Genomic DNA, 22,872 nt, shown 5'->3' with positions numbered 1-22,872 from the left:
AGTGGTTGTTGCTTCTCCTTCTGGAAGCTGCTTGCAGACTCAGGCAGACCCTAATGCAGTTATGCTCTGTCCATGTTTTCAAGCTTTTCTTCGCATACAAAAGAGCTAGTAACAACTTTTCAGAAGCCAGCTTAGATTTTGAACTCATCACATGACTGCAAGAACTGGGGCCTCTGCCTTTGTTGAGAACTGTGTATACAAGCCTCCATATGAAGAGTCAAACCTGACCAGCTCAGCAGAGCACCAGTGATCATATTTTGAACATCTGCAGATTTGATGGTGAATGGTGTGTCAAGCATTGACTTGCAGGCAGAGTATTACTGCCTTTTATCCCCAAATTGAGTCCTCGCTTTCAGGTCAATGTTCTGTTACTGAGAGGCACCAAAATTAGAGTCCACGTACAATACAGCGTAACTCCATTTTTGTATGGGGGCTTTCATATAAACTATAATCCCAGAACACTTTACAGAAGTACATGGACTCTGCCAAAAAAAAAATCATTATTTCCAACATTTTTGCCTGTGTCACTGACAACTGAGAACTGAACTTAAAGAATCTAATTAACTATTTATGGTGCTTAGCAATTTCACTTTTGTTTACTCTTGTTCTCTCTCAACTTCTCAGTACTTCAGTGTTTGGGTCAGAAATAATACAGGGAAATGTTTAATTGCTTAAAAGCTACTGCTTCCAGTCAAATTTTTTTTTTAAAAAATTATTTCATGGCACTACTTCTACTAGTCTTAGGGCTCTGTAAAAACTTGTTTTTACGAATTCTAAATGTTTGCTCAAATTTTACTTAAGTGCCCCCATATACAGTAAGAGAAATAGAGGTCCAGGTAAGTGAGACAAGATACATTGTAAGCTGAAAGGGAGATTTAAGGAGGTGCAGCAAAATAGGAAAAGCATTCCAGATGGTAAAACAGTAAGCAGGGGTAGTCAGCAGGCAGAGTTTAGGCCAAATCCTGATCACCAGATGCTTTTGAACAGACCATGGAATCTTTTTATTTACTTGTTATCATTATTGTTATTGAGGTGTGAAAAATGTTTCTCTGGAGTCTGGACCTTGACTAAGAAATTTGAACCTTGACAAAAAATAATTTGACTACCTGCAGTGGAGTTTGGGTTCAGAAATAGAGGAGACAGTGGTTTTAGTGGGAGTTGTGTCCATTTACACCAGACCTGTATTTTGGGCACAGTCCATAGAATAAGCTTGACCAACCCCATGAAGGAAGCTTCAAGAATGAGATTAAATGGCAAGCTTTGTCTGCCTTATTTCCTGTGTCCCACACAAGCATGATCTATTTTATTTCCACCCACAATAGTTCACCCTCTCCTTTCAAATTCTAATACATCCCTGCCTTCCTTAAAGTGAAGCTGGGGGGTCAAATCTTACTCCAAAATTAGGTTTTGTAAAAACAAAGTTAGAACAACAGACCCATTTCCATGAATTTCCCCCCTCCCAACTGAAACAGTATTTTTAAATAATAACTTTCCTTTACAATGTTTGTAACCCAAACAAAACACCACTGAGCAAGCGCATGAAGACCAGAAAATGAAAATAAATTTTTCATTGCATAAGCATAAAAAGAAAAATCCATAGTGACATAAAACAGATTGTCAATAAATCCTGATTTTTTTAACTCTTTCAGAGTTTATTTGTAACACATAAGAAAAGTTTGGTTTTTACACTGCAGTTGTATTTTAGAAGGCAGCTTTGTAAGAATGGGAATTTGTGGTTCCCTATGTCTCACTGAGCTCAAATCAAATCAAATGTGCTCAGTAGAAAGTCATTCATAACTCCCAGCCCTACAACCTGGGAATGAAGCCAGGTTTTTGTTTCCTGCTTGTGCACCATCAACAGCATGAGATTCTGCAGACCAACTTTTCCTTCAGTGCCACTTGGGCAACCTGATTAGCCTTCAGTAGGGCTGCACAGGTGTCACTGAGGGCAGAAGTGGGCCTGCAGGGCCTTTAGTGCTGGCTCTGATGCAAACGGGAAAGCCCCAGCTTGATCTTCAGATCCCAGACTCTGGTTGTAGGGCTGGCATTTACCAAAGTTACGGTTTTGCTACATGTAAGCTGAGCTCCTGTGACCTAGAATCACCGAGACACAATAATCAAGGAGTCCGGCAGGGCCATTTTTACAGGGTCACTTTTCAGGGCAGAATCAGTTTGATAATCCCCCCAACCCGCCAATAAAATCAGTGCAGAGCACAGAGGGGAAGAAAGCCACGGGCAGAGAAGGCAGCAGCCGCCAGGGGGAATCAGGAAGCTGGGGAGGAAGAAGAAGATAAAAAGCAAGAGGGAGCAGAGGAGAAGCGGATGGGGAGGCAGGGTCAGGGAGGATCCTCATCCCGCTCTCTGTTGCTGAGGCTGCACCGCTGCAGGGAAGGCAACTGGTTCCCGTCCCCTTGCAGGCGGGCGCAGCTGCATCCCCGGCGCGGTGTGCGCCACCCCCCAGCCCAGGCCTGCCTCCTTCTCCCTCCCAGGGCCCGGGACGGCTGCCGGGCGCGTTGCACGGGGCAGCCTGCTCGCGCGCTCCGCCCGGGGCCACTCACTGAGCATCGCAGGCGGCGGCGGCGGCTTCTACTGCTGCGGGCACAAAGCGGAATCCTGGGCTCGCGCTGTCACTGCGCCCGCCGGCGCGAGACGCCGCTCTCCGCAGCGCGCGCGCAGCCAGCGCCGCCTCCCTTGGCTGCAGCTGCGGCTGCCTCAGTCTCCGCCGCGGCTCGAGGCAGCCGCTCCATGACTGACTGACACAGAGAGAGAGCGAGCGAGCGAGCGAGGAGAGCTGGGGCGGCTGCCACAGCGCATGCGTGATGCACCCGCCGCCGCCGCCCCCCCCACCAATGGGAGGCCCTCGCCGCGGCGCTCGGCTAGCGCTGCCTGGCGCCTTGAGCGGGCGAAGGGCAAAGGCCACGGGGCGGCAGCACGTGCGTGCGGGGACCCGGGGAGGCGCGGCCGGGTGAGGCGGGGGCCTGCGCGCGGGGCGCGGCCGGTGTGAGCGAGCTGCCCCCGGGCTTGTGCAGCGCCGGCAGCCGGGGAGCGGGCCGCGGGCCGGGCCCCAGCCCCAGCCCGGGAAGGGAGCCCCGGCGGGTGGCTGCCTCGCGGTGTCTGGACAGCGTGTCTCAGAGCAGGGCGAGATCACGCTGGCCCGAGCCGAGCGAGGCTTGTTGCGGGCGTGGGGTGGGGTCCGTGGTCTCAGGTGACCCTTGCGTGGGTCTGGCCTACGGCAGCCGCAGCGGCGGGCACTTGCTCCGTGGGGTTGGCCGGACAGAACTGAATCCGGCCCGTTATTTTCCGGTCTGTACCGGACCCCGTGGCTCGCCTTTGGAGGGGTGGGTTCGGTTCAGCTGTTGGCACTGGCGGTGCTTGCTGTGGAATGGGCGAGGTGCCAGGGCCCACGGCAATTAGGTGCCAGGGCTTAAGCAACTCCTTTCCATTCATAACTGGTACAACAAGCCTAGCGGTGGCGGGGCTATGAACTGCCAAGCCTAGAGGTGCCGGGGGCTCACACCTGGCAAACCTTGGGACAAATTGAGCACTGGATGTAGGGTCTGATCCTGAGACGTGGTGGGCGTGCGCAGTTTCCTGTGATTTTTTTCGGGGGAATGTTGGGTAGTTCAGCACCTCTCATAAAAAGGCCCAGTTTATGTTGTTGACTTCTCAGTTTTCCCAGCTCTTGTTTGCCTGGTATCCAATGCTGTTTCCACTGATTTCAGTGGATTGGATCCTCAGTGACCAGACCTGCTTATCAAACCCAGGTCTCTTGCATTGTAAAGCCGAATGAACATAGGGCTAGCCCAAATAAGAGTCTGCTTTACTAGAGATAAATAACCGTTAATTCTGGTATTCTTAAATCCTTCTCGTTAATGTTTATTTCAAGTGCATCTAATATTTTTGTGAATATTTGACGTTTCAGATACAATAATAGTCTCTATGGCTGCAATTTACTCAGGAATTCACCTGAAGCTGAAAAGTGCAAAAACCTCTTGGGAAGACAAAATCAAATTAGCTCACTTTGCATGGATTTCCCATCAGTGCTTTCTTCCAAATAAAGAACAAGTATGGTTTTCTGTTGTTTTTTTTTAAATTGTTTTGTCAAATGCAGAAAAATGTACCAATTAATTGCTGTGGAGCCCAAGCTGATTCAGAGGATGAATCAAGATGCATTGCATAGCCTTTCACCTGTAGACACTGGTGCAAATACAGCTGCAATAGGGAGTAACTGAAAGTTGTTGCTGATGATGGTTGTGAAGTAGACCAGTCTGTTTACTAATAGGCTTTCATCTATATCACAACAATGACCACTAAGAGGCAGTCATATGGAAGTTTTGTTTAGTGGCTTCAGTAGAAAGTCCAAGTATAGAATGGGCTAAAGAATGAACTACCTTCTCACATCTAAAGATGGTTTTTCCAATTCAGGATTGGGATATGCTCATGGGGCAGAGGGGAGAGAGATGCAGTGTCCATGCTATACTTGTTTTGTGGATAAATTGCAGACCTCTGTCTCCAGAGTTGTAAGGCTAGCATCTTTCATCACATTTCCTACATGGCCCCCGCAAAGTCTTGCCAACCGTCTCCTGATAATGGCTAAAATGACCATCCACCAGTCCAGGACGGGGAAATTGGACTGGTGGGGGAGAGTTCTCTGTGGCTGTGAGACCTGTTTCCTGGCACATTATCTGTATGAATCTGGGCATCATGACCATTCACTCCTTGGATTTTTCCTTGGAGTAGTGGGTATTGTCCAGCACATTCTCTGTGCGGTGTTCCTCTCTGGATACCATGTTTTGATCCTGTGACCTATTTTTTTGTTCCCTGTAAATAGTTGATTTCTGGGACTTGTGGCTCCTCCTTTCACCTGAGAGGGGCAGACCTTACATCGTTTAGTGGGCTTTGCCTGCTGACCCAGCTATCAAACCACCTAGCATTTTAGTTGAGAACTTAGCACAAGAAGGATCTGTAAAAGTGTTTTGTTTTTTTTTAAATTGTTCTATGAATTGCTTTAAAACATGAAATTAACCTTTAATAGAATGGCTAAGTGAGCAACGTTATACAATTTAATTGTGTATTAATGGTTTTTGCCTACATTTCCTTAGCTTTTTAAAGAAAAGTAAAACTTTTAAAATGTTATTTCAAAGCATCTTCTTAAAGAACTTGGAAAAAAATTAAGAAAAATCTTATTTATTTCACATCTATATACAAAAACGGAGCAGAAATTGAAGGCTTCCTCTTTACTCCCCTGGGAGACTTGGCTTCAGTGGCTTTAATAATTTTAAAATTATCTTATTATTTCTCTCCCAAAATTTAAAAACTCTATCGTCTTTGCTAGCAGAGATTGTTTCCTTGAATTTGGCTCAATGGGTTACAGTATGTGCTTCTTCCTTAACCATAGTTGTAGATCTGAAGGCTTTGTAAGAGCTGGAAACTTCATAATGGTTAGCATGGAGCTTGCAATCTATGTACCTTGAAAGTTCAGTGCTGACTTATGACATTTATAATCCTTTACAGGTCAGACAGGGCCTTTGGAGCTTGTAACTGTATAATGGTGATTGTGGAATTTATAAGATATTCAGGTCTGGTCTGCAGACCCTCTAGTACATGGACTATGTCTGTACACCTTGTAAGCAAAGCAGACACTGCCCAAGGATTTTGTAAGCTCTACAGATTGCAAAGCTTCAGAGGGTTGTTTTTGTTTCTCTCTCTATATCTATCTATCTATCTATCAATATCACAGAGAGAGAGAGAGAGACTGAAAAAATAGGAACTCCAAAAAAGTTAAATCAGGCCTGTGCAATCATTCTATTCGGGGATCAAGATTTTAAATAAACGTGCAATCTTTAGGACAAGCTGTTTTTGCATTTTGGAAATGAGAACAGTTTTTATAAAGTGAAAATCCACAATTCTTTTCGTAAGTTCCCTCACTCAAAAATGTCCTCACTGATATAAAAATTTCATGTGAGAAATTTTCTCTGCTGGTTTAAGAGAAGCTGAAAGGAAATGCATTTTCACCCTTGAAATTAGCTTTACTATGAAGGTTAGAGCGTGAAGGGAGCCAAAATTGAGTTTAGAAACTGTTACAAATTCAGGCTCTGATCCTGCTTGGAGAACTGCATAGACAAACTTGTGTATCCATGTCAAGCTCATTCTCAGGTGTGAAGTGGCTACTACAGTTCTGTAACCTTTTCCCATGGAGGTAAAGATGATCACCCACAGCTGTATATTTTTGTTTGTTTAAATTACATAGGTATTACTTGATTGGGTGAGCCATGCATTGGTTTCATATTACAACAAGAAACTTGAACTGGAGGATGAAATTGTTGAGAAACTTTGGACGTACCTGGATAACATCTTCCATAGCAGAAAACTACAGAATCTCTTAAAGGATGGAAAGACAATCAACCTCAGTTTTTTGATTGCACAGGTAACTCAAACCAAACTCTTTAAGTGATGAATGTCAGTGCAGTATGTGATACAATATATGACACTTCCTTTTAGAGGTAGGTGTTGTACGAAATAGTTAGGGATAATTTAGCTTACATTTTTAGGCCATTGTATTTATTTTCCCTTCTATCCCCTCTGTTGCAAGACAGCTGATATTTGTGGAGAACAAAGATTGAAAGCAACAACACTTCCCAATAGCCTCATACTCAGATGATTTCACACAGGTTTTCCCCTCCCCAAACTATCAGGGATGGAACAAGATTAAATATTTTGGTTAGTAAGTAAAGACCCAGTCAGGCAACCCCTATTCTCACAAGTAGCCTAGATGACTTCATTTCAGACTACTCATGTGAGAAGGAGTTAAAGGCTCGCAAATGTATATTAGTATAGGAAACTCTGGAAGATCATATGGCTGTTTTAGAGTATAATTGGAATTATTTGCTTACTAATTGAGATCCTTGCTAAATAGGTTGTCCAACTGGGGATAAGGAGGGAATTTCCCCCCTTGTTGGGATGGGGAGGGCATCTTGCCTTTCTTTTCTCTACAGCACTAAGTAAGTTTCCTCACAGTTAGAATGAGGTGGACTATCATGCATCATTATTGCTGCTGCTGTTCTTCTTACAGTAGTCAGTCAGGAATGGGGTCTCATGTCAGATGCTGTGCAGACACATGCAAAGACACGGTTCCTACCCTGAAAAATTTATAGTCTGAAAACGATCAATTGTCTATGCCTGGGGTCAGGAATAACCACTGGTGGGTCTATGTCCTTCCCATCTTCTGTTACTAATGATTGTTTAAATGCTGTTGATGTGTCCAGCCGGAGCTGCCCAGCAAAGAAGATTGTTGTCTGTTCCCCAATGACCTTTGTTTCTGTGTGCAAGGTTGATAGTGATGCTTTTTTTGTTGTTTTATCTTCAGGTCATAAATGAAAGGATATCCGAGTCCTGCATTCAAAAATCCCGCGGAAATGTTGGTACAGTGCTAAGTTGTTGCAGGGGCATCCTTTCCACTCCGCCTCTCTCCATCATCTATACCACAAAATATGAGCTGATGGTGAACCTCTTAAGCAAGCTCTCCTGGCTGGCCTGTCAATGGCTGACCTCAGAAGATGCTGTGACTTCCCAGTTGTTTGATGTCCTCCAGCTGACCTTTGCTCAGTACCTCCTGATTCAGAGGCAACAGATCAACCCAAATCGTGTGTTTGGGCAAGTGACCAGCCACTTGTTTCAACCATGTCTGCTCCTGAGGCATTTGCTTATGGCCAGAGCGTGGACACCAGCTGATGATGGCCGCGTACGTCAGCATCTGAGCAGGGAAATCCGAAACCAAGTAGAGGCTGTGCTACAGGCTGGGATTTTCCAGCCTGAGCTCTTGTCCTCTTACAGAGGGGAGCTCCTGCCAGAAAGGGAACCGCAAGAGAAAAAGAAAAGGGCTCTGAAAACTATTCTGATGCCAGTCAAAACAGTGCTGTCCAAGTTCCAGGATGCTAGCTTTTGTGAATCAACGCTCCAGGTGATCATAGTAGCAAATTCAGTACCTCTGCTTTATAAGCTCTTTTTGGATTCTTATTGTAAGGCAGAAAACCACATGGTCTGTTTCCACATGTTCACCAGGCTTTTTGGCTGTCTAAGGATTTCTCACCTGCAGGAGGATCTATGGCAGGAGATGCTCTCGCCAGTAGACTGGAGCACAGAACTGCTTGCTGTGGAACAGCTCCTGAACTTGGTGCTCAGCAACGATATCTATAACGTTGCCGCTGACCGGATCAGGCACAAAGAGACCCAGTTCCAGTTTTACCGCAAACTGGCAGAAATGTTGGTGAATCACTCCCAGGCTTCCATCCCAGCTTGGTTTAGGTGTCTCAAGACCTTGATTTCGTTAAATCATTTAATTGTCGAGCCTGATCTGGATGACCTTGTGGCCTCAGCTTGGATCGATGCAGAGGTCTCTGAGCCACGTACAAAGAAGCCTCAAGAGACTCTCATAAATGCCATGTTTCAGACTTACACGAAGCTGCGACAGTTCCCTAAATTCTTTGAAGAGGTTCTGTCCGTGATCTGCCGTCCAGCTGATGATGAGTTAAGGCTGCCAGTCTTGTCTGCTGGGCTGACGGCAAAGCTTCGTGAGTGCCTCCTCGAGCTGCCACCCAACCAGATTCTGGATATTTTGTTCCTCATACTGGAGAAGTGTCAGACTCAAATAATTCCTGACGTGAAAGATGATTCTGACATGGCACTGAAGCTGTTGTCTGTGAGCTCTGTGCTTCACACTTTTCTGTTCAACATGAAGAGTTTGGATAATGTCACCCCATTACCTGTTGTCCTTCGCACTCAGAGTCTGTTGGACAAGATGCAGAAAGAGGTAATCCAGCCATTGCTAGACCTATTGAAGGATCAGTGGGCAGACGAAGATAAACCAGGGCTTTGGCTAGAGAAGGTCAGTGATTCCGCGCTCCTCCTTGTCTGCACATGGGTGGAGGTTGACACTCTGCTTAGTATAAACTGCAGCAAATATGTGTCTCGACTGGCTGAAGCAGCTGGTGGTGGTACTGACTGTGCTGCAGAGAGCTGGGACTTCTCAGCCCTTCTCCCTGGCGTGGATAGCCAGTGTTGGAAGAGGGTAGTGAGATTCTCAGGTAATTTCTGCTCACCTAGTAAATATTGCTTAGAACTGCTCATGCTTCAGAAAATAAAAAAGATCTTAATGCAAACCAGTTTTCAGACTGAGGCTGATCTTCACACCTTGCAGCATGCCGCAGCTTTCATCCTTCATTCTGGAAGATCAAGCATGAGCATGGAAGAGTCCGAACCTTGGAATGGCAACATCAGTGCAATAAATGCTCTCACCTACCCCGCTGCACACTGGTACCTTGTAGTCTCAAATCTAACAATCCTGATTCCTCATCTTTCTCTGAAAGATGTAGAGTATGTTGCTGACGTGCTTCTGAAGACTTTACCATCAACTAAAGCTCCGGGAGTTTCTGCAGATCAGGATTCCTTCATCACAGCTGAAAAGGTTTCTAAAGCCTTGCTGCATAGTACTTTTCTTCCAGAAATTAAGGTGCTTCACTGTGCTTTTATAAGCCGCGTTATTCAGCAGTGCTCTAGTGTGTTTTGTTCTGCTACTCAAGGCATCGTAGATCAGCCTATTCAACAGCTGTCTGCAGTTAATATACCATGGCATGAGGAAGTCCTCTCATCTTGCAAGATGGTTGGCATGGGGGAGGCACAGTCAGAAAACAATCAATCAAAGGATGAACCCTTCATTTGCTGGACAACAATGGAAAAAATTGCTCAACATATATTGTTGTTAACAAGGACCGGTTCCCCCATTACTTTGGAAGAAGACCAGATAGAAAGCTTTCTGCATTTACTAGAGATGATTTCTGCATTGAAACTTGACAGTCTTTTTCCTTCCGACCATACCCGTTGTTTTCTCTTGCTGCTATCCTTGGTAGCCAATACCAGAGCTAACATCTCTTGCAGTAAGTTGCTATCATTGAAGTTTCTAATTACCTGCTTCCGCCTCCTAACATGCCTACAGACTGGCAGAAGTGTCAACTCTATCTTTAAAGTTTTTCATGCCAGCGATGCTCTTGAGGCTGTCATGACCGCCCTGTTTGCAGCCAGCAAGTGCTTTGCTGATGTTTTGACCACTCCCGCCTGGGCAGAATTTCTCCAGGTGATCCAAACCTTTTTGGAATGCTTTCTTCAGATGATTGTCGAAAAGAGGCAGAGCCTGAAACTCAATTTGGAAAAGTTCTCTTTTTTCCTAGCGAGCTGCAAACCATATGTTGATGCAGACAGAGGCAAGCCCTGGAACACTGCAGTCAATCAGCTGCTCTTAGTGCCGCTAACCACACTCTGCCATGTTCTGACTCTGTACCTCCAGCAGCAGCCAGAGAAGAAACAACAACTGACAGAAATGCTGTCTGCTTTGTTGAAGCCAACAGTCCTCCAGACAGGAACAGCCATCCAGCTCTGCCTTAGAAACCTCACCAAAGACCAGCCTTTGCCTTTGGCTTTCATCCCAGCTGTCTCAACTCTACTGAAAGCAGATCTGAGCTACATGTGTACTGGTCGCTTTATGAAAATGGAAGGCAAGCAGGAGAATCCTAAAGACCCAGGAAAATATCGGGAGTATTCCCACACTGAACTGTACCAAAAGTTTTACACTCAAGTACTGAGAGAGCTGACCTCTGTGGAAGGCCATCTCCAGTTCTTTCACTCTGCCTTGCAGTTTTTAACTGTTTTCTGCTCAGTAACAGATCTGTATCCTGGAGAAGAGACTGCTCTCACTGTGTTCCATGCTGTAAAAAAACTCCTTGCTGGTACAGAGCTCTTTTTTTTCTTTTCTTCAACTCCTCCGTTTAATTTTGGAATACAGGGGTGGGTAAAAGCATCCAAGAGGTTCTTAAGAAAGTCACAAGATATCCACGTATGCTAGCCCATCAGTAAATTGGTCCTATCTTCTTAAGAAACAAACTGGGAAGCTTTTAGAGGGATACTGTTGTCATGACTGGGGCGCAGTGTTGACCTGTCTTGGTAGGGGTCTCATCTGGAAGGTCTTTGAGGATGTCAGCCACGTAGTTATTTTGATCTCCTTGCTTTCACAGAAATAGTTACTCATGTGCCTCAGTGCTCATTTTTGTGCAAAAATATGTATTTTGCCTATGCTAATACATGTTTTGTATGTGCACGTGTATATTTTGTGACACAAATCTATCAAGGTTTGAAAATGTAGCCCTTAGCCCTTTTTAAAAACTACGCTGTTCTATAAATGATGGCCCAAGGCACTGAGAAACACCCCCGTAGAAATATTCTGTTTAGGACCATTTCACCAAATGTGGTCAAACTTTTTGGGGCTGCTCTGAAAATGCATTTTTTTTGGTCTTATGTATCTGGTATAGCAACTATCACTCAAGGAGTTAATGGATCGGCTTAGTTAAATAACTCAGCACTTTTCACTGAAGATCTCAGAGGGCCTTACAAAGGTAGATAAGTATCATCTCCATTTAAAGGTGAGGAAATTGAGGAACAGAAAGACTACTGGCCTGGTTTTCAGAGGTGCTGAACACAGTATACTCCAGGCAAAGTCCATGATAGCTGTGGGTACTCGGCACCTCTCAGAAAGCCAGACCCTTTATCACCTGCACACAGTGAGCCAGTGACAGAATTGGAATTAGGGGAACCTGGTCTTCTGACTGCCAGTGTGATCTAACGACTAATCTATGTTGCCTCATTTAAAATATAACCTAAACTGACATTCCACATGTGCAGTGTAGTAGTACCAAAAAACCTGGCAATATTATTTTTGTCTTTGATGCCTGAAAGATTTGATTTAGTCTAGTTTACTACTACAGTGATCTTACAAATGTATATTACCCCCTGGTTGGTAGGGAATCACAAATGCGCTTAATCCCTTAATTGTAGTACAATTCTGTATGGAGAAGCCTTTTTGTAAATCTGTTTGGGAGCCTGGCTGAAGCTCTTGCTAGTTGAGTTGCAAATAGATTTTTATATTGTGTCTATGTATAATATTTCTTGCACGCTGTGTATCTCAATTCTTTCCAGTTACAGAATTCACCACAGGAGGCAGTATGATGTAAGTGTTAAAACAGGATTGGGAGTCAGGATTACCAAGTTCTGACCCTGGCTTTTCTGCTGACTCCCTCTTAACATCTCTGTACCACACTCTACTCCTGTACAAAGCTGGTATATTTATTTAGTGCAGAGGCATAATTAATGGTGATAAAATGCTTTGAGATTCTCTGATGAAATGTGCTGTAGAAGTGCCAGGCTTTAAATAGATTAAAATTATTTTCTCCTACAGAAAATCTTGCCACAAATCCCAGGAGTTACTGCTGCATTCGGGGTGTTTGTGGAGCAGATAAATATGCTTGCAAAGTAAACCAAAATTTAAACTAGTCATAGATAATATAATCTTTGACTTCATATGTAGGAGACCTGGTCACTGCTAAACCGAGATCTAAGCATTGTCCATTAATATTCATGTGATGTGTGGCTCTCCTCCCAACACCCTGATATTCTGTAGCTTGTGATCAACTTGTTCCCCTAGCTTGTGAACAAGCCTCATTATGGGGTTTTCACAGAGTGAAAGCATTTAATCAAGATACTGACTGCGGGATACACAGTAGGATGGGAATGTTCTGAATGATACACTGCTGCTGTGGTTGGTGGGAGAAAGCAGTTCTGTGCGGGTGAACATTAAAAAATCACTCACAGAGAGAGCTCTTTTTCAAGGCTTGATTTTGAAAGGGTTTTTTTGGCAGTTCCCCAGGTGGATAAGCAATTCAGACATGTTTGTGTCTCTTGAATATGCAGGTCCTGGCACCACAGTCCAGGTAATTCAAGATCTAGAAATGCAGCTGACAGAATTGATGACTCAGCTGGTGGAGAGCTGCACGACTGAGGAGTTCTGTGTCATGATGAGGCTGGTGCTCCAAGGACTTGAAGTTAGCAATATTTGGAAACAAAATCCTAAAGTAGGGAACTTTGGGCTTATTTCTTATAATTTATTTTCTTTAGTTTTCTCTCCATGGCTTGAAGAACTGCAATAGAACATGGATGGTATCTGATAAAATGGGCAGGAAGAAAGACCATGAATAGGACATGAGGAACACATAGGAGTTTGGCTTTAAATGTGTGTTTGTTATGCTGCACACTCATGGTAACTTACATGGCAATAAACCTGGTGCTTAGGTACTGCGATGAAGTGTGCCCTAGAAATACCTGAGATCGATAGACTCCACTATGAAAAAGAGAGAAACTTTTCTTACCTATGAAGAAAGCTTTCAGTAGGATCCCTAGGCATTTAGCACTCTAATTCCCAGTAACATTAACAGGAGTCTCACATCAGTGAATTCCTGTAGAGAATGCAGAAGGTCGACGCCTATGTGTTAATTCTAACATTACAAACTGGCCAAATAAAAGCTTTAATTTTGTTTCCTATTGTGTTATTCAGTAGAGTCCTCAGACTCAGCACCCAGGAAAAATTTGTCATAATTATGTAGGTGATTACCAGGAAGCTGGTTCAGTCCATGAACACGCAAAACAAAGATTTGCCTAGTTCATTTAAAAGTCACACCTAGTGTGGTCTGTTCTTTGCAGTTGTAGGTGTAAACTGGCACATGCTAGTATACATTTCTTGTAGTGTGGGTGGTTCTTTTCTTATCACAGTACTACTTAGCACTAACTGAGCACTTTTCATTGGCAAAGTGCTTTACAAACACAAATGTACTGATCGTCACAAGACTGCTTTGAGGAGGGTAAGTTAGTACAATTATCCCCATTTTTCAGATGGAGAAACTGAGACCAAGACCAGACAAAAGGTTTTATCACTTAAAAATTTCCCACTATTGTTACCACCAAAGCTGTAGCATAGACAAGAGACTTGCAGCCACTGGCATTTTAACCATTTTATTGTCCAAACCTACTCTGAACAGGGTCAGGTGGCACGGTGCTTTTAAACACCAGCAGTTATGTGAAGCACTGATTATATTAGTGCTCCCACTATTCTATTCTGTATAGGTTCTTATACCGTGCTCATTACTGTAGCATCTGAGCATCTTCCAGTAGTTCATTAAGTGACATGTAACATCTGTCGCCAATGGAACTGAATTGGTAGTTGTAACATTGGGAAGAAATTTGGCAAACAAGCCTGGCATAACCTTCCCGCCCGCCCCCCCCCCCCCCCTTGGAAGGTTAAGTGACTTGGAACTCAGAGCCTTGCTGAAGCTCAGGAGTATCTGGCTCCCAGACCTGCCCATTTGGAAAAGGCATCTGTGTGTCATCTCTGTAGATAATGTCCATTTAAAAGAGAATCTAACCTAATCTTTCTACATGGTTTGTGTAACGCTAATCGCCATAGCATATAGGCATTGAAGTCCACATGTTTTTGGACTGTAAGGCTGAAATACACTGATGTTCTATGTTTTCATCTTAGTTCTTGTAAGCCAATATGTGGTGACATGTTAGCTGGTAAATGTGATGAGATTATGCTGGTTATATGGCAGGCTCAAACCACAAGTGAGTTTCATATGTGTATGTTCACACTACTTCCCTCCATTATCTATAATGGCTGCTACATGAGTTGATCTGCCTTTATTTTTAAATGTTTTAATGTCACGATTTGCTTTTAAAATAGATATAGTACAGTATGCTAAGGTGATTATTGCTCAGTGCAAATTCTATTGAGCTGCTGATAATGTGATGCCTCCACTGAGAGGTGCCATATTTCAAGTGAGCGTATTTATCTTTTTGCAGAGATTGTTTATCCATTTTTTTGCAGGAAGTATTGTCAGCTGTTACGCTAACCAAATTGCTGGTCAACTGCCCGTTAACTGGAGAGAAAGAGAGAGCTTTCTGGTTTACCAGCCCACAGATAATCACAGCTTTAGTTGTAAGTACCTCCCACGTTATATGTTACCTATCACTTTTGTTTGACAGAGCCTGAAACAATTGTGTCTGAAACATACATAAAAAGATATTTAAAAAAAAAAAAAATTCTACATTTGACATCAGTTTGGCTAGGATCCATTTACGCTGTTTGGCCCAAATTTCCTCAAGTATATCCCTGTATATTGGCATGGCACACACACTCATTCATTAACATCACCATTACTTTGAGGAAGATTACATCTTTGGGGCTGCACTGCATTGTGTAGAGATTGAGAGCATCTCACTAGGCTACATGGAGATGCTTAGAGAGTTGCCTCTCCCCAGGCCTGGGCAACTCTTCTTCCGATCCAAAGGAGGAGAAAACTGTTTGTTGGCTTTTTGCTTTGCTACAAGGCCAAACTAATAAAAAAAGAGCATATAAAAATGACTGAATAAGTGAATTAAAATAATTAAATCCGTTTTGTTACCTGTGTTGTGGCTGCACGCAACTGTAGTAGTGTTGGTGCTTGCCATCACAATGCCTGACTCTCTGGGACCAGAGGTTGTCTGGCAGGGGCTTGGGGTGAGTCAATGTTTGTGAAGGACAGAACTATCCACTGGAACAGTGTAAAAACATGAACAGATGCAAATAGACCCTGTAGAACACATTCTGTATGCATCTTCTCTATGGGATTGTGGGATAGATGCAACAATGCACAGACCCTGCAGTGCTTTCAGGGAATGCTGCATGGGGATATGGTGCACGGCATGTGCCTAAAACAGATTGATTAGTACGGATGAGGCTTTATGCTGTTGCAGTTTGCGCCAGTGTACTCCTGCTGGTTCAAGTTGCAACAGTACAATTCTCTGGTGTGGAAGAAGGGGGTGGGTAGAGACAGCGGAATTCTTTTTTGTTATTGTTGTCTTGTCTTTCACATGTAGATTCAAACCAAAGAGGCTTGTCGGGACCAATCGCTGATTCCCACCATTGTTGTTCCTATACTGGAGACAGTAGCAGCCCTGCTGAGGCAAGGAGAAGAGATTCTCTCCAATCCCCATCACGTGAGCCTGGCATTCAGCATTCTGCTGACTGTCCCTCTGGATCATTTGAAGATGGAGGAGTATGGGAGCATCTTCCTGGGAATTCATGAAGTGCTGTTTTCCATACTGCAGTGTCACCCTAAGGTGAAGGGAGAAGGGGCTTGAAGGGTGGGGGATCAGAAATTTTAAGAAGCCAATCCCTGACCTATGACCAGGAGGTTGAAAACATGGAGGTTCTGAAATGATAAGATATTTGGAAGCAAATTATCACAACCTCTAAAGTTAGATTTGGCCAAAGTTTTCAAAAGGGCCTAAGTTCCATATTTAAAAAAAAAAAAAAAAAAAAAAAGAGACGGGCACTTAGGCTAAGTCTCTTTGTAGATCAAAAGGACTTAAGCACCTGGCTGTGTAAGTCACTTTTGAAAATTTTTGCCTCTAGTGCCTGTCAGCTGAAAGCTGATTTTTCCAAACTGTTTTCAGATGAATAAGTGTATTGGTCCTTAAATCTCTGGTCCCTTGGGCAAGCACTGGTTCAGGACAGACAGTGGTAAATGCCCCAGGCATTAGAACAACATAACTTTCAACCTCTGCTTTGTGGATGTGGGATTACTTTGAGATGATTGTAATTATTTGTATTAACCATAGCACCTACCAGCCCTAGTCAGGTACCAGGACCCCATTGTGCCAGCAGCCGTAGAAACAGAACAAAAAGACAGTCCCTTCCCTGTAGCGCGTACAGGCGATGTACCTTCCTTTAAAGCACATAAATCCACTCTTATTTTGGGATGTTGAATGTCATGCTGCATGTGCTGCTTTAATAAAGGAACCATCCTCAAAGCCTTTTTTCTGTACTGCATTAGGTATTTATCTGATCCTCTTTCATTTGATGTTCTTGCAGGTGATGCTAAAAGCAGCGCCATCTTTCCTGAACAGCTTCAAGAGGCTGGTTGTTTCTGTTATGCACGAGGGGCGACAGAAAGGAGACAGAGGTGCTGTGTCATCATTTTCATTAACGTACCCAACTCTGAGTGGGTGCAATGCACAGAAGAATGTGCAGGACAGGGCAGGCTGTGTGTAACGTTAGAAGTTGAAACAAAGTCCCAGGGCCAGATCGTGGCTTTTGGGCCACTGGCCACATAGGCAGAAGTGTGGATGAGCCATGTAGCAATCTGCACTCTGACACTCTTTGAAAGGTTCTTTCCAGGCTTCATCCTGGGAGACTAGCATAGTGCTTCCATTTCGAACTGTAATCCTGGCTTACAGGATTGTCCCAGCACAATGACACAACGCAGACAGGGGCAGGGCTCCTTGTACCTTATGTCAGTTCCTCTCCCTGACCTTTGCATTCTCACTCAGAAACAGCCACAGTAGCCCCTATTGTATAAGGTCAGTGAAGGTTTTAGGAAAAGCATGTTTTTTCTGGTGTGGTGGCTCCAAATGCTGATGATTTACACCATCGCACTTGGGAAAGGGCTTTATATATGTGCTACTAAACAGAGCCCTGTGTTGCAGATGTTAGATATGCTACAGACTACATGTTCATCATTGTGTGTTAGATACAAAACCAGAATCTTGTACATGTTCAAAGTGTTACTTGGGATTTACTTATTTGACTCCATTAATTCACGTGGCTAAAACCAAGTTCACTGCTTTGAAATTTACCCCACTTTGTGTGTGTGTGTTATAACCATGTATATGCAATAGGCAAGTACACTAAGATATTCCAAAGGGGGGAGAGAGGAATGATATATTGATGCACCTATGGCATAAAAGCTGGGGCTTATACATTTCAGTAGTATCCACATTTTCTAAAGAGAAAAATCAGCGGAAAGCTACAGGTTCAGGAAATGCTGTGATTTAGATACACTTTGTCTACCCCTGCAGAATTATTGTATTTTAATAATAAAAAACAAGACACATGCCTGAATTTCCCCCCCCCACTTTCCTCCTAATTTCTATTAAGTTATCTCATTGCCTGCCAGTGAAGGATTGTTCCCTACAGAAAATTCAAGTCCTCTGTCCCATCTAGTTTTTAATGTCTCCAGTGATGGTGATTCTCTTTGGAGACTGTGCCATGTAATAGGTCTCATTATCAAGAAGCAGCTTCTTGATCTAGTATTCTGCAAGTGGCACTTCAAAAAAAAAAAAAATTAAAAAAATCTGATGTTTTTGCTCTTTTTCCAGTTAACTGGGCAGAGGGCTGGAACATGGGAGGTACCTTCCCCGCCCTTCTTTCTGCTTGAATTCATGTAACAAAAGTTGGCTGCATCCTAGTGTATGGTGGAGTTGAAACAGCCTTCTGCCTTTATTCTTACAATATTGCCCTTGAAAGAGAGTCTATAAAGTGTTGTAAGGGATTGTTCATTTTCATAAGGGCACAGTTGCTTTTAAACCACTCTTCTGTTCTCACCTCTCCTGTAATTAAAAAAATGCATTTTGGCAAATCCAAAATATGAAACCATGGCTAGGTAGTTGCTGAAGTTTTGTTTTTTGGGTTTTTTTTCCTTGTATAACAATTTTTTTTAACCCCTAATTTTGCACCACAATTTGATTTCTGTTTTAGGGAGCACAGATGAGTTTGGAGTTGTATTGAAATGTGCACACTTGGTGGAAAGGATGTATAGTCACATTGCTGCAAAAACAGAGGAGTTCACAGTGTTTTCTGTCTTTATAGTGGCCCAATACGTGATTGAACTGCAGAAGGTAATATACACTCATTCACCTTAAAGTCATTTATAAGGTTCAGGTTGAGAGTCACTTATTGTTTAAAAGACAACTATTTTAAATTTTTTAAAAATCCACATGCTGACTTGGATGTCTTGAAATTTGCTGTACCTCCTAGGGATGCAGAGTAGGGCTGGTGTTCTAAATTTGTGGTCATTTGAGCAAAGGTTCCTGAGATGATCTACCCCTTAAAATTGTTTTTACAAAATCTCCTGGTTCTTCTGGTGTGTTGGTTTTTTGTTTTGTTTTTGCATACACCTGGGGCTCGAACTATGGTTCTAATTCTCCCCAAATTGATCTCAGGTGCTTGGAATTATCTCGGCTGGTACATGATATCACTTCCCCAAAGGGGCAGTGGTGTCTTGAAAAAGTTAGAGGATAAAGTTTACTATGCCAGGTCAGGTTGAGCTTTCTGATGAATCAGAGAGAGAGTGATAGCCACGTGGGCATGTGCAGCAAGACTAGGGCTTTGTTGAAATCGGAGGGTTTGTAGGCAGCCCGCTCTTTCGGAAGGTGAGTGGCGAAAGGTGATGTGCTGTGGTCATTAAATCTCCGCAAGTGGTGTCTGTTTTAATTTTCACATACGGACATTTTCAAGTTATTTGATTCTGTGTTAGAGCGTAAGGCCTCTTGAGACTTTAGCTAAAGGGTGCGGTGTAACCATATGCCTAACTAGTTGATGATAAATAACTGCACAAATGAATCTTTGTTTGGGGATTCATATGTTAATGGAATAATTGAGCATGAGGAGGAGAGTTAATGAATTGGTGGGACACTTACTGAATTGGTGACGTGGAGTTTTCTTTTTAAAAAAAAAAAAAGAGGATCGATCTCAAAGGGGAAAGGGGCTGGACCTGTACATGCTAGAAAGCACTTGTGACCTCTCATGTTGCTCTGAAAGAACAGAAGAGAAACCCCTTTTCAAAGTAGATTTTTACAAAGGCTGCACACACACTTGTACTCTCTCAATCATAAAGGGCACTTTCTCCTGATGAAAAATCTAGTTTATCAATATTTATCACAACAAATGTAGACCCTTATTAATTATTCTGAAATAAACCTCGAAAAGTCCATCATTGGCCCTGGGTACACCTGCAGCCTCTTCCACATGCTTGATCTCACCTTTCATGCATTATCTCAGAGCTGTAGCATAATTCAGTAATGATGAAATAATTCTTCACACACTTAGCCGTCCCCCATCAAGAGTTCTGTAACGCAAATTGGTCTTGCTAACTATGTAGACCATAACACGTGTGTAGGTAGAATTAACTGCCAGCTCACACTGGCAGTTGTGTAAATCTCATAAGGTTTTTAGACAGTGGTTTGTGGGAATTGCATTGTAGAGTAAAGACAGTCAAGAGGAGTTGGCCAAATTCAGATGTGGTGTAAGCAGGTGTAACTCCACTGCAGATGCATCTGCTTACACCAGGTATGAACTTGATCCAAATTCTCAATTATAGTGGCATTTCATGCTGTTCCTTCTGTGCAGTGATCAGCTGGCTCTTCATCCTCTTAGAAGGCAGCCCCTGCCCCTTCACTGCTCTGTGGCCTCAGAGCAGAAAGAGAGCCTGGACCCGACACTGTGATTAGGAGTTCACTTCCATAGTGAAGAGTGTATTACTTGCCTCAGGAAGAGAGGAAAATTCTGAGTTTTAATGAGAGCCTTTCATGCAGTTTTCATTATGCTTGGAGTGCAGAGGCACAGGTCTGGAGGCACCAAGTTAATTTTAGTATTCAGCAGAGATAAGACCTATTTCTGTGGCAAGAACAGCATGATCCGCTCCAGAGGCCACCTGAATCTAAAGCAGTAAAATGTTCAGTGAGCGGGTTATGATCCGAGGATGTGTTCCAGTTTGCCTAGAGCCCCAAAACACTCCAGAGTCAGCCTTGATGAGCTTTGTTATGGGGATTATGGCAGTTGTGGGAAGACAGCGTGTCTAGTGATCAGCAAGGGACTGAGTTAGGAGTTTTAGGTTGTATTCCCAGCTCTGGCATTAGCTTGCTGTATGACTTAAGGCAAGTCTTTTAATTTCTGTGTGCCTGGGGTTCCACGGGGTTAAAATGGGTCAAGTAGACACACACCTGAGAGGGTGTTCTTTAAGGCTTCTGTAATTAATGTTTATAAAGCAAATTGAAATTCTTGGGTAAAAGTTGCTAGATAAATGCAGTTATTAAACTGGAAGAGGCAAAACAAACTAACCATTTTAGATGTAGGCTCACAGAAGGACTTGTTCCTAACTGAGATTTCAGTGTGCAGCATGCAGCTGATACGTTGGCTATTGTTCCGTCTCCTGAAGGAAAAATCTATTCCAGGATGGGTGTCTTAGAATATTTTACTGTAGGGTTTTTTTGTTGGGATGATTTCAAATTCTCCCAAATATAACAGAGCGTTTACCTGAACACTCAGCACCGCTGCAAATTTTAATATACAGGATTATATATTACTGCTGTGTTTTAAATCAGGTTTGCAAAATCGGGGAGAGAATTTATTATCTAATATTTTACACGGTGTTTTAACAGACCATTCTAGATGGGCTGATACCTTGGATTGTATCTTGTCAGGACTTTTATTTCCAGTCACTTGACGTATACTAACTATGGAAAGTAAAAAGTTTCATGAGATTTTGTTCATCTCCTAGGTGACCTTACTTCCAGCTGTAAAGAAACATCTAACTGAGGGAATTTATCACATCCTAGACCTTTGCATTGAACGCGACATCAAGTTCTTAAACGCATCGCTACAGATGGGCGTAAGAGAAGTCTTTAAGGAATTGTACAATGATTATACCCACTACCACAAAACTAAAAAACATGGGGAGAAAAAGTACACTGCGTGACGTATCATTCCTAACGTTTGCATAATCAATAAGAACTTGATCTTGTGTGGAGCTGAGAAACCTCAGCTCTGATTGAGTTCAGGATGATCAGCATGTTGCAGGATCATGCCATCAGTTGTTTTGCTAAAAGTAAAATACTGAATTATATGTCCCTGTATAACTGGCCTTGACATCTATGGTAGGAAAAGGACACATGCTTAGGCCTCAGCCCTGCTGCAGCTGTGCAGAGCCCCATTGAAATCTTTCTCTGCAGCCTGTATATGTGCTACTTGTTGCAGAATCTGGGGCCTTTTGTAATTTTCCTGTGCAAGCAAAGAATGTACTGAGTGAAAACCTTCAGTTATTATACAACTGCCCTGTTTACAATGGGGAGCAGTGCTAAATAATGGTAAAGTGCCCCACGCCATACTTTGTTTTACATTCATGCTAAATAAATTTATTTGTGTGCAACTGTAAAATATTCAGTCCGCTTCTGTTACAAAATTGTGTAAATACAGATTTTTAGAAAACCTGAAGTGGTGGTTGTATCTGTCTAGCCAGTAAGTTTTTCTACTGCGTCTTATGAAGTATCATCATAAACACTGACCTGCTAGAAAGCTTTATCAAATATCTCCTTTCTGTCAAACCCAAAACACAGCTGATGCTGCCCTCCTGTGACTGTTTCATAAAATCACACTCACTTAATTTGCGCAAATATATAACCAAAGTGAATCATTCTACCTGAGTACTTTTTGGTATCTTTACAAGTAATACCTAAGCTTTCCATAAGTGAAAGAGATTAGAGTGGGGGAAAAAGCTCTTGCTTTTATTTTGTTGACTTTATGTATAGTCAATTTCAGTCTTCCCCACATCATTAACCAATTATTATTTGTATTACAGTAATGACCAGAGGTCCCTTGTGCTAGGCACTGTACAAACACAGTGAGATATATCTGTCCCTGCTGCCAAATACTTACCTACCTACCTAAGGGTGGGGAAGGGAAACAGGCCCAGACAGATGAAGTGACCTTCCAAAGGTCACACAGCAAGTCAGTGCTGAGATGAGCCAGAATTCAAGTCACCTGTCTTTGAGTTCAGTGCCCTCTCCAGTGGGCAATGCTGCCCCCCAGCTTAGGCTCCTGGAAACTGCTCCAGGCAGGAAGACAATGGAACCCCATTGACTCTAGTGCCTGCATGAAGCAGTTTGCAAAAGTGGAGGCATAGTAATTCCCCTCCCTTTTGTTTGTGTGGAGCTTTCAGCCAGCAACAGGGAAGAGAAAAGGATATCTAATAGTATAGGAAACTTGAATTTACAAAACCCCCAAAATTGGCAGGGGAATTCAGAGTCTAGTGTCCCTGAAACAACCTTTAACTCGTATCTTCTGCCTGATTATATAGACCAGGGGTTCTCAAACTGGGGGTTGTGACCACTCAGGGGGTTGCA

At 43.2% G+C, this 22,872-nt stretch overlaps 2 protein-coding genes across 9 annotated transcripts in view; one reads left to right on the top strand and one right to left on the bottom strand.

Moving 5' to 3' along the window:
• TAF5L (TATA-box binding protein associated factor 5 like) overlaps window positions 1–2,843 on the bottom strand; it is a 28,148-nt gene extending 25,305 nt beyond the window's left edge. For all 3 annotated transcript variants that reach the window (XM_073338046.1, XM_073338045.1, XM_073338047.1), the window contains exon 1: window positions 2,559–2,843. The gene's annotated coding sequence lies outside the window, so the exon portion shown is untranslated. The remainder of the gene's footprint in view (window positions 1–2,558) is intronic.
• Window positions 2,323–21,964, top strand: URB2 (URB2 ribosome biogenesis homolog). Of its 6 annotated transcripts, none has more exons than XM_073338039.1 (10): window positions 2,331–2,933; window positions 3,923–4,065; window positions 6,251–6,427; window positions 7,367–10,778; window positions 12,793–12,953; window positions 14,759–14,869; window positions 15,790–16,032; window positions 16,787–16,877; window positions 18,452–18,591; window positions 21,252–21,964. In XM_073338039.1, the coding sequence occupies exons 1-10, from the start codon at window positions 2,813–2,815 to the stop codon at window positions 21,447–21,449; spliced, it is 4,797 nt and encodes a 1,598-aa protein (XP_073194140.1). In that variant the 5' UTR covers window positions 2,331–2,812; the 3' UTR covers window positions 21,450–21,964. The 6 variants fall into 6 exon arrangements, with proteins under 6 accessions (XP_073194145.1, XP_073194140.1, XP_073194141.1 ...); XM_073338040.1 differs by having other exon boundaries at window positions 2,847–2,965; XM_073338043.1 differs by lacking the exon at window positions 2,331–2,933 and adding an exon at window positions 2,985–3,205.
• The last annotated feature ends 908 nt before the right edge of the window (window positions 21,965–22,872 follow it).

Source organism: Lepidochelys kempii, chromosome 3 (assembly GCF_965140265.1).
Source record: "Lepidochelys kempii isolate rLepKem1 chromosome 3, rLepKem1.hap2, whole genome shotgun sequence".
NCBI classification, from domain to species: domain Eukaryota; kingdom Metazoa; phylum Chordata; order Testudines; family Cheloniidae; genus Lepidochelys; species Lepidochelys kempii.
Note: the sequence above shows the minus strand (reverse complement) of the source record. Positions and strands in the feature narration are given on the sequence as shown.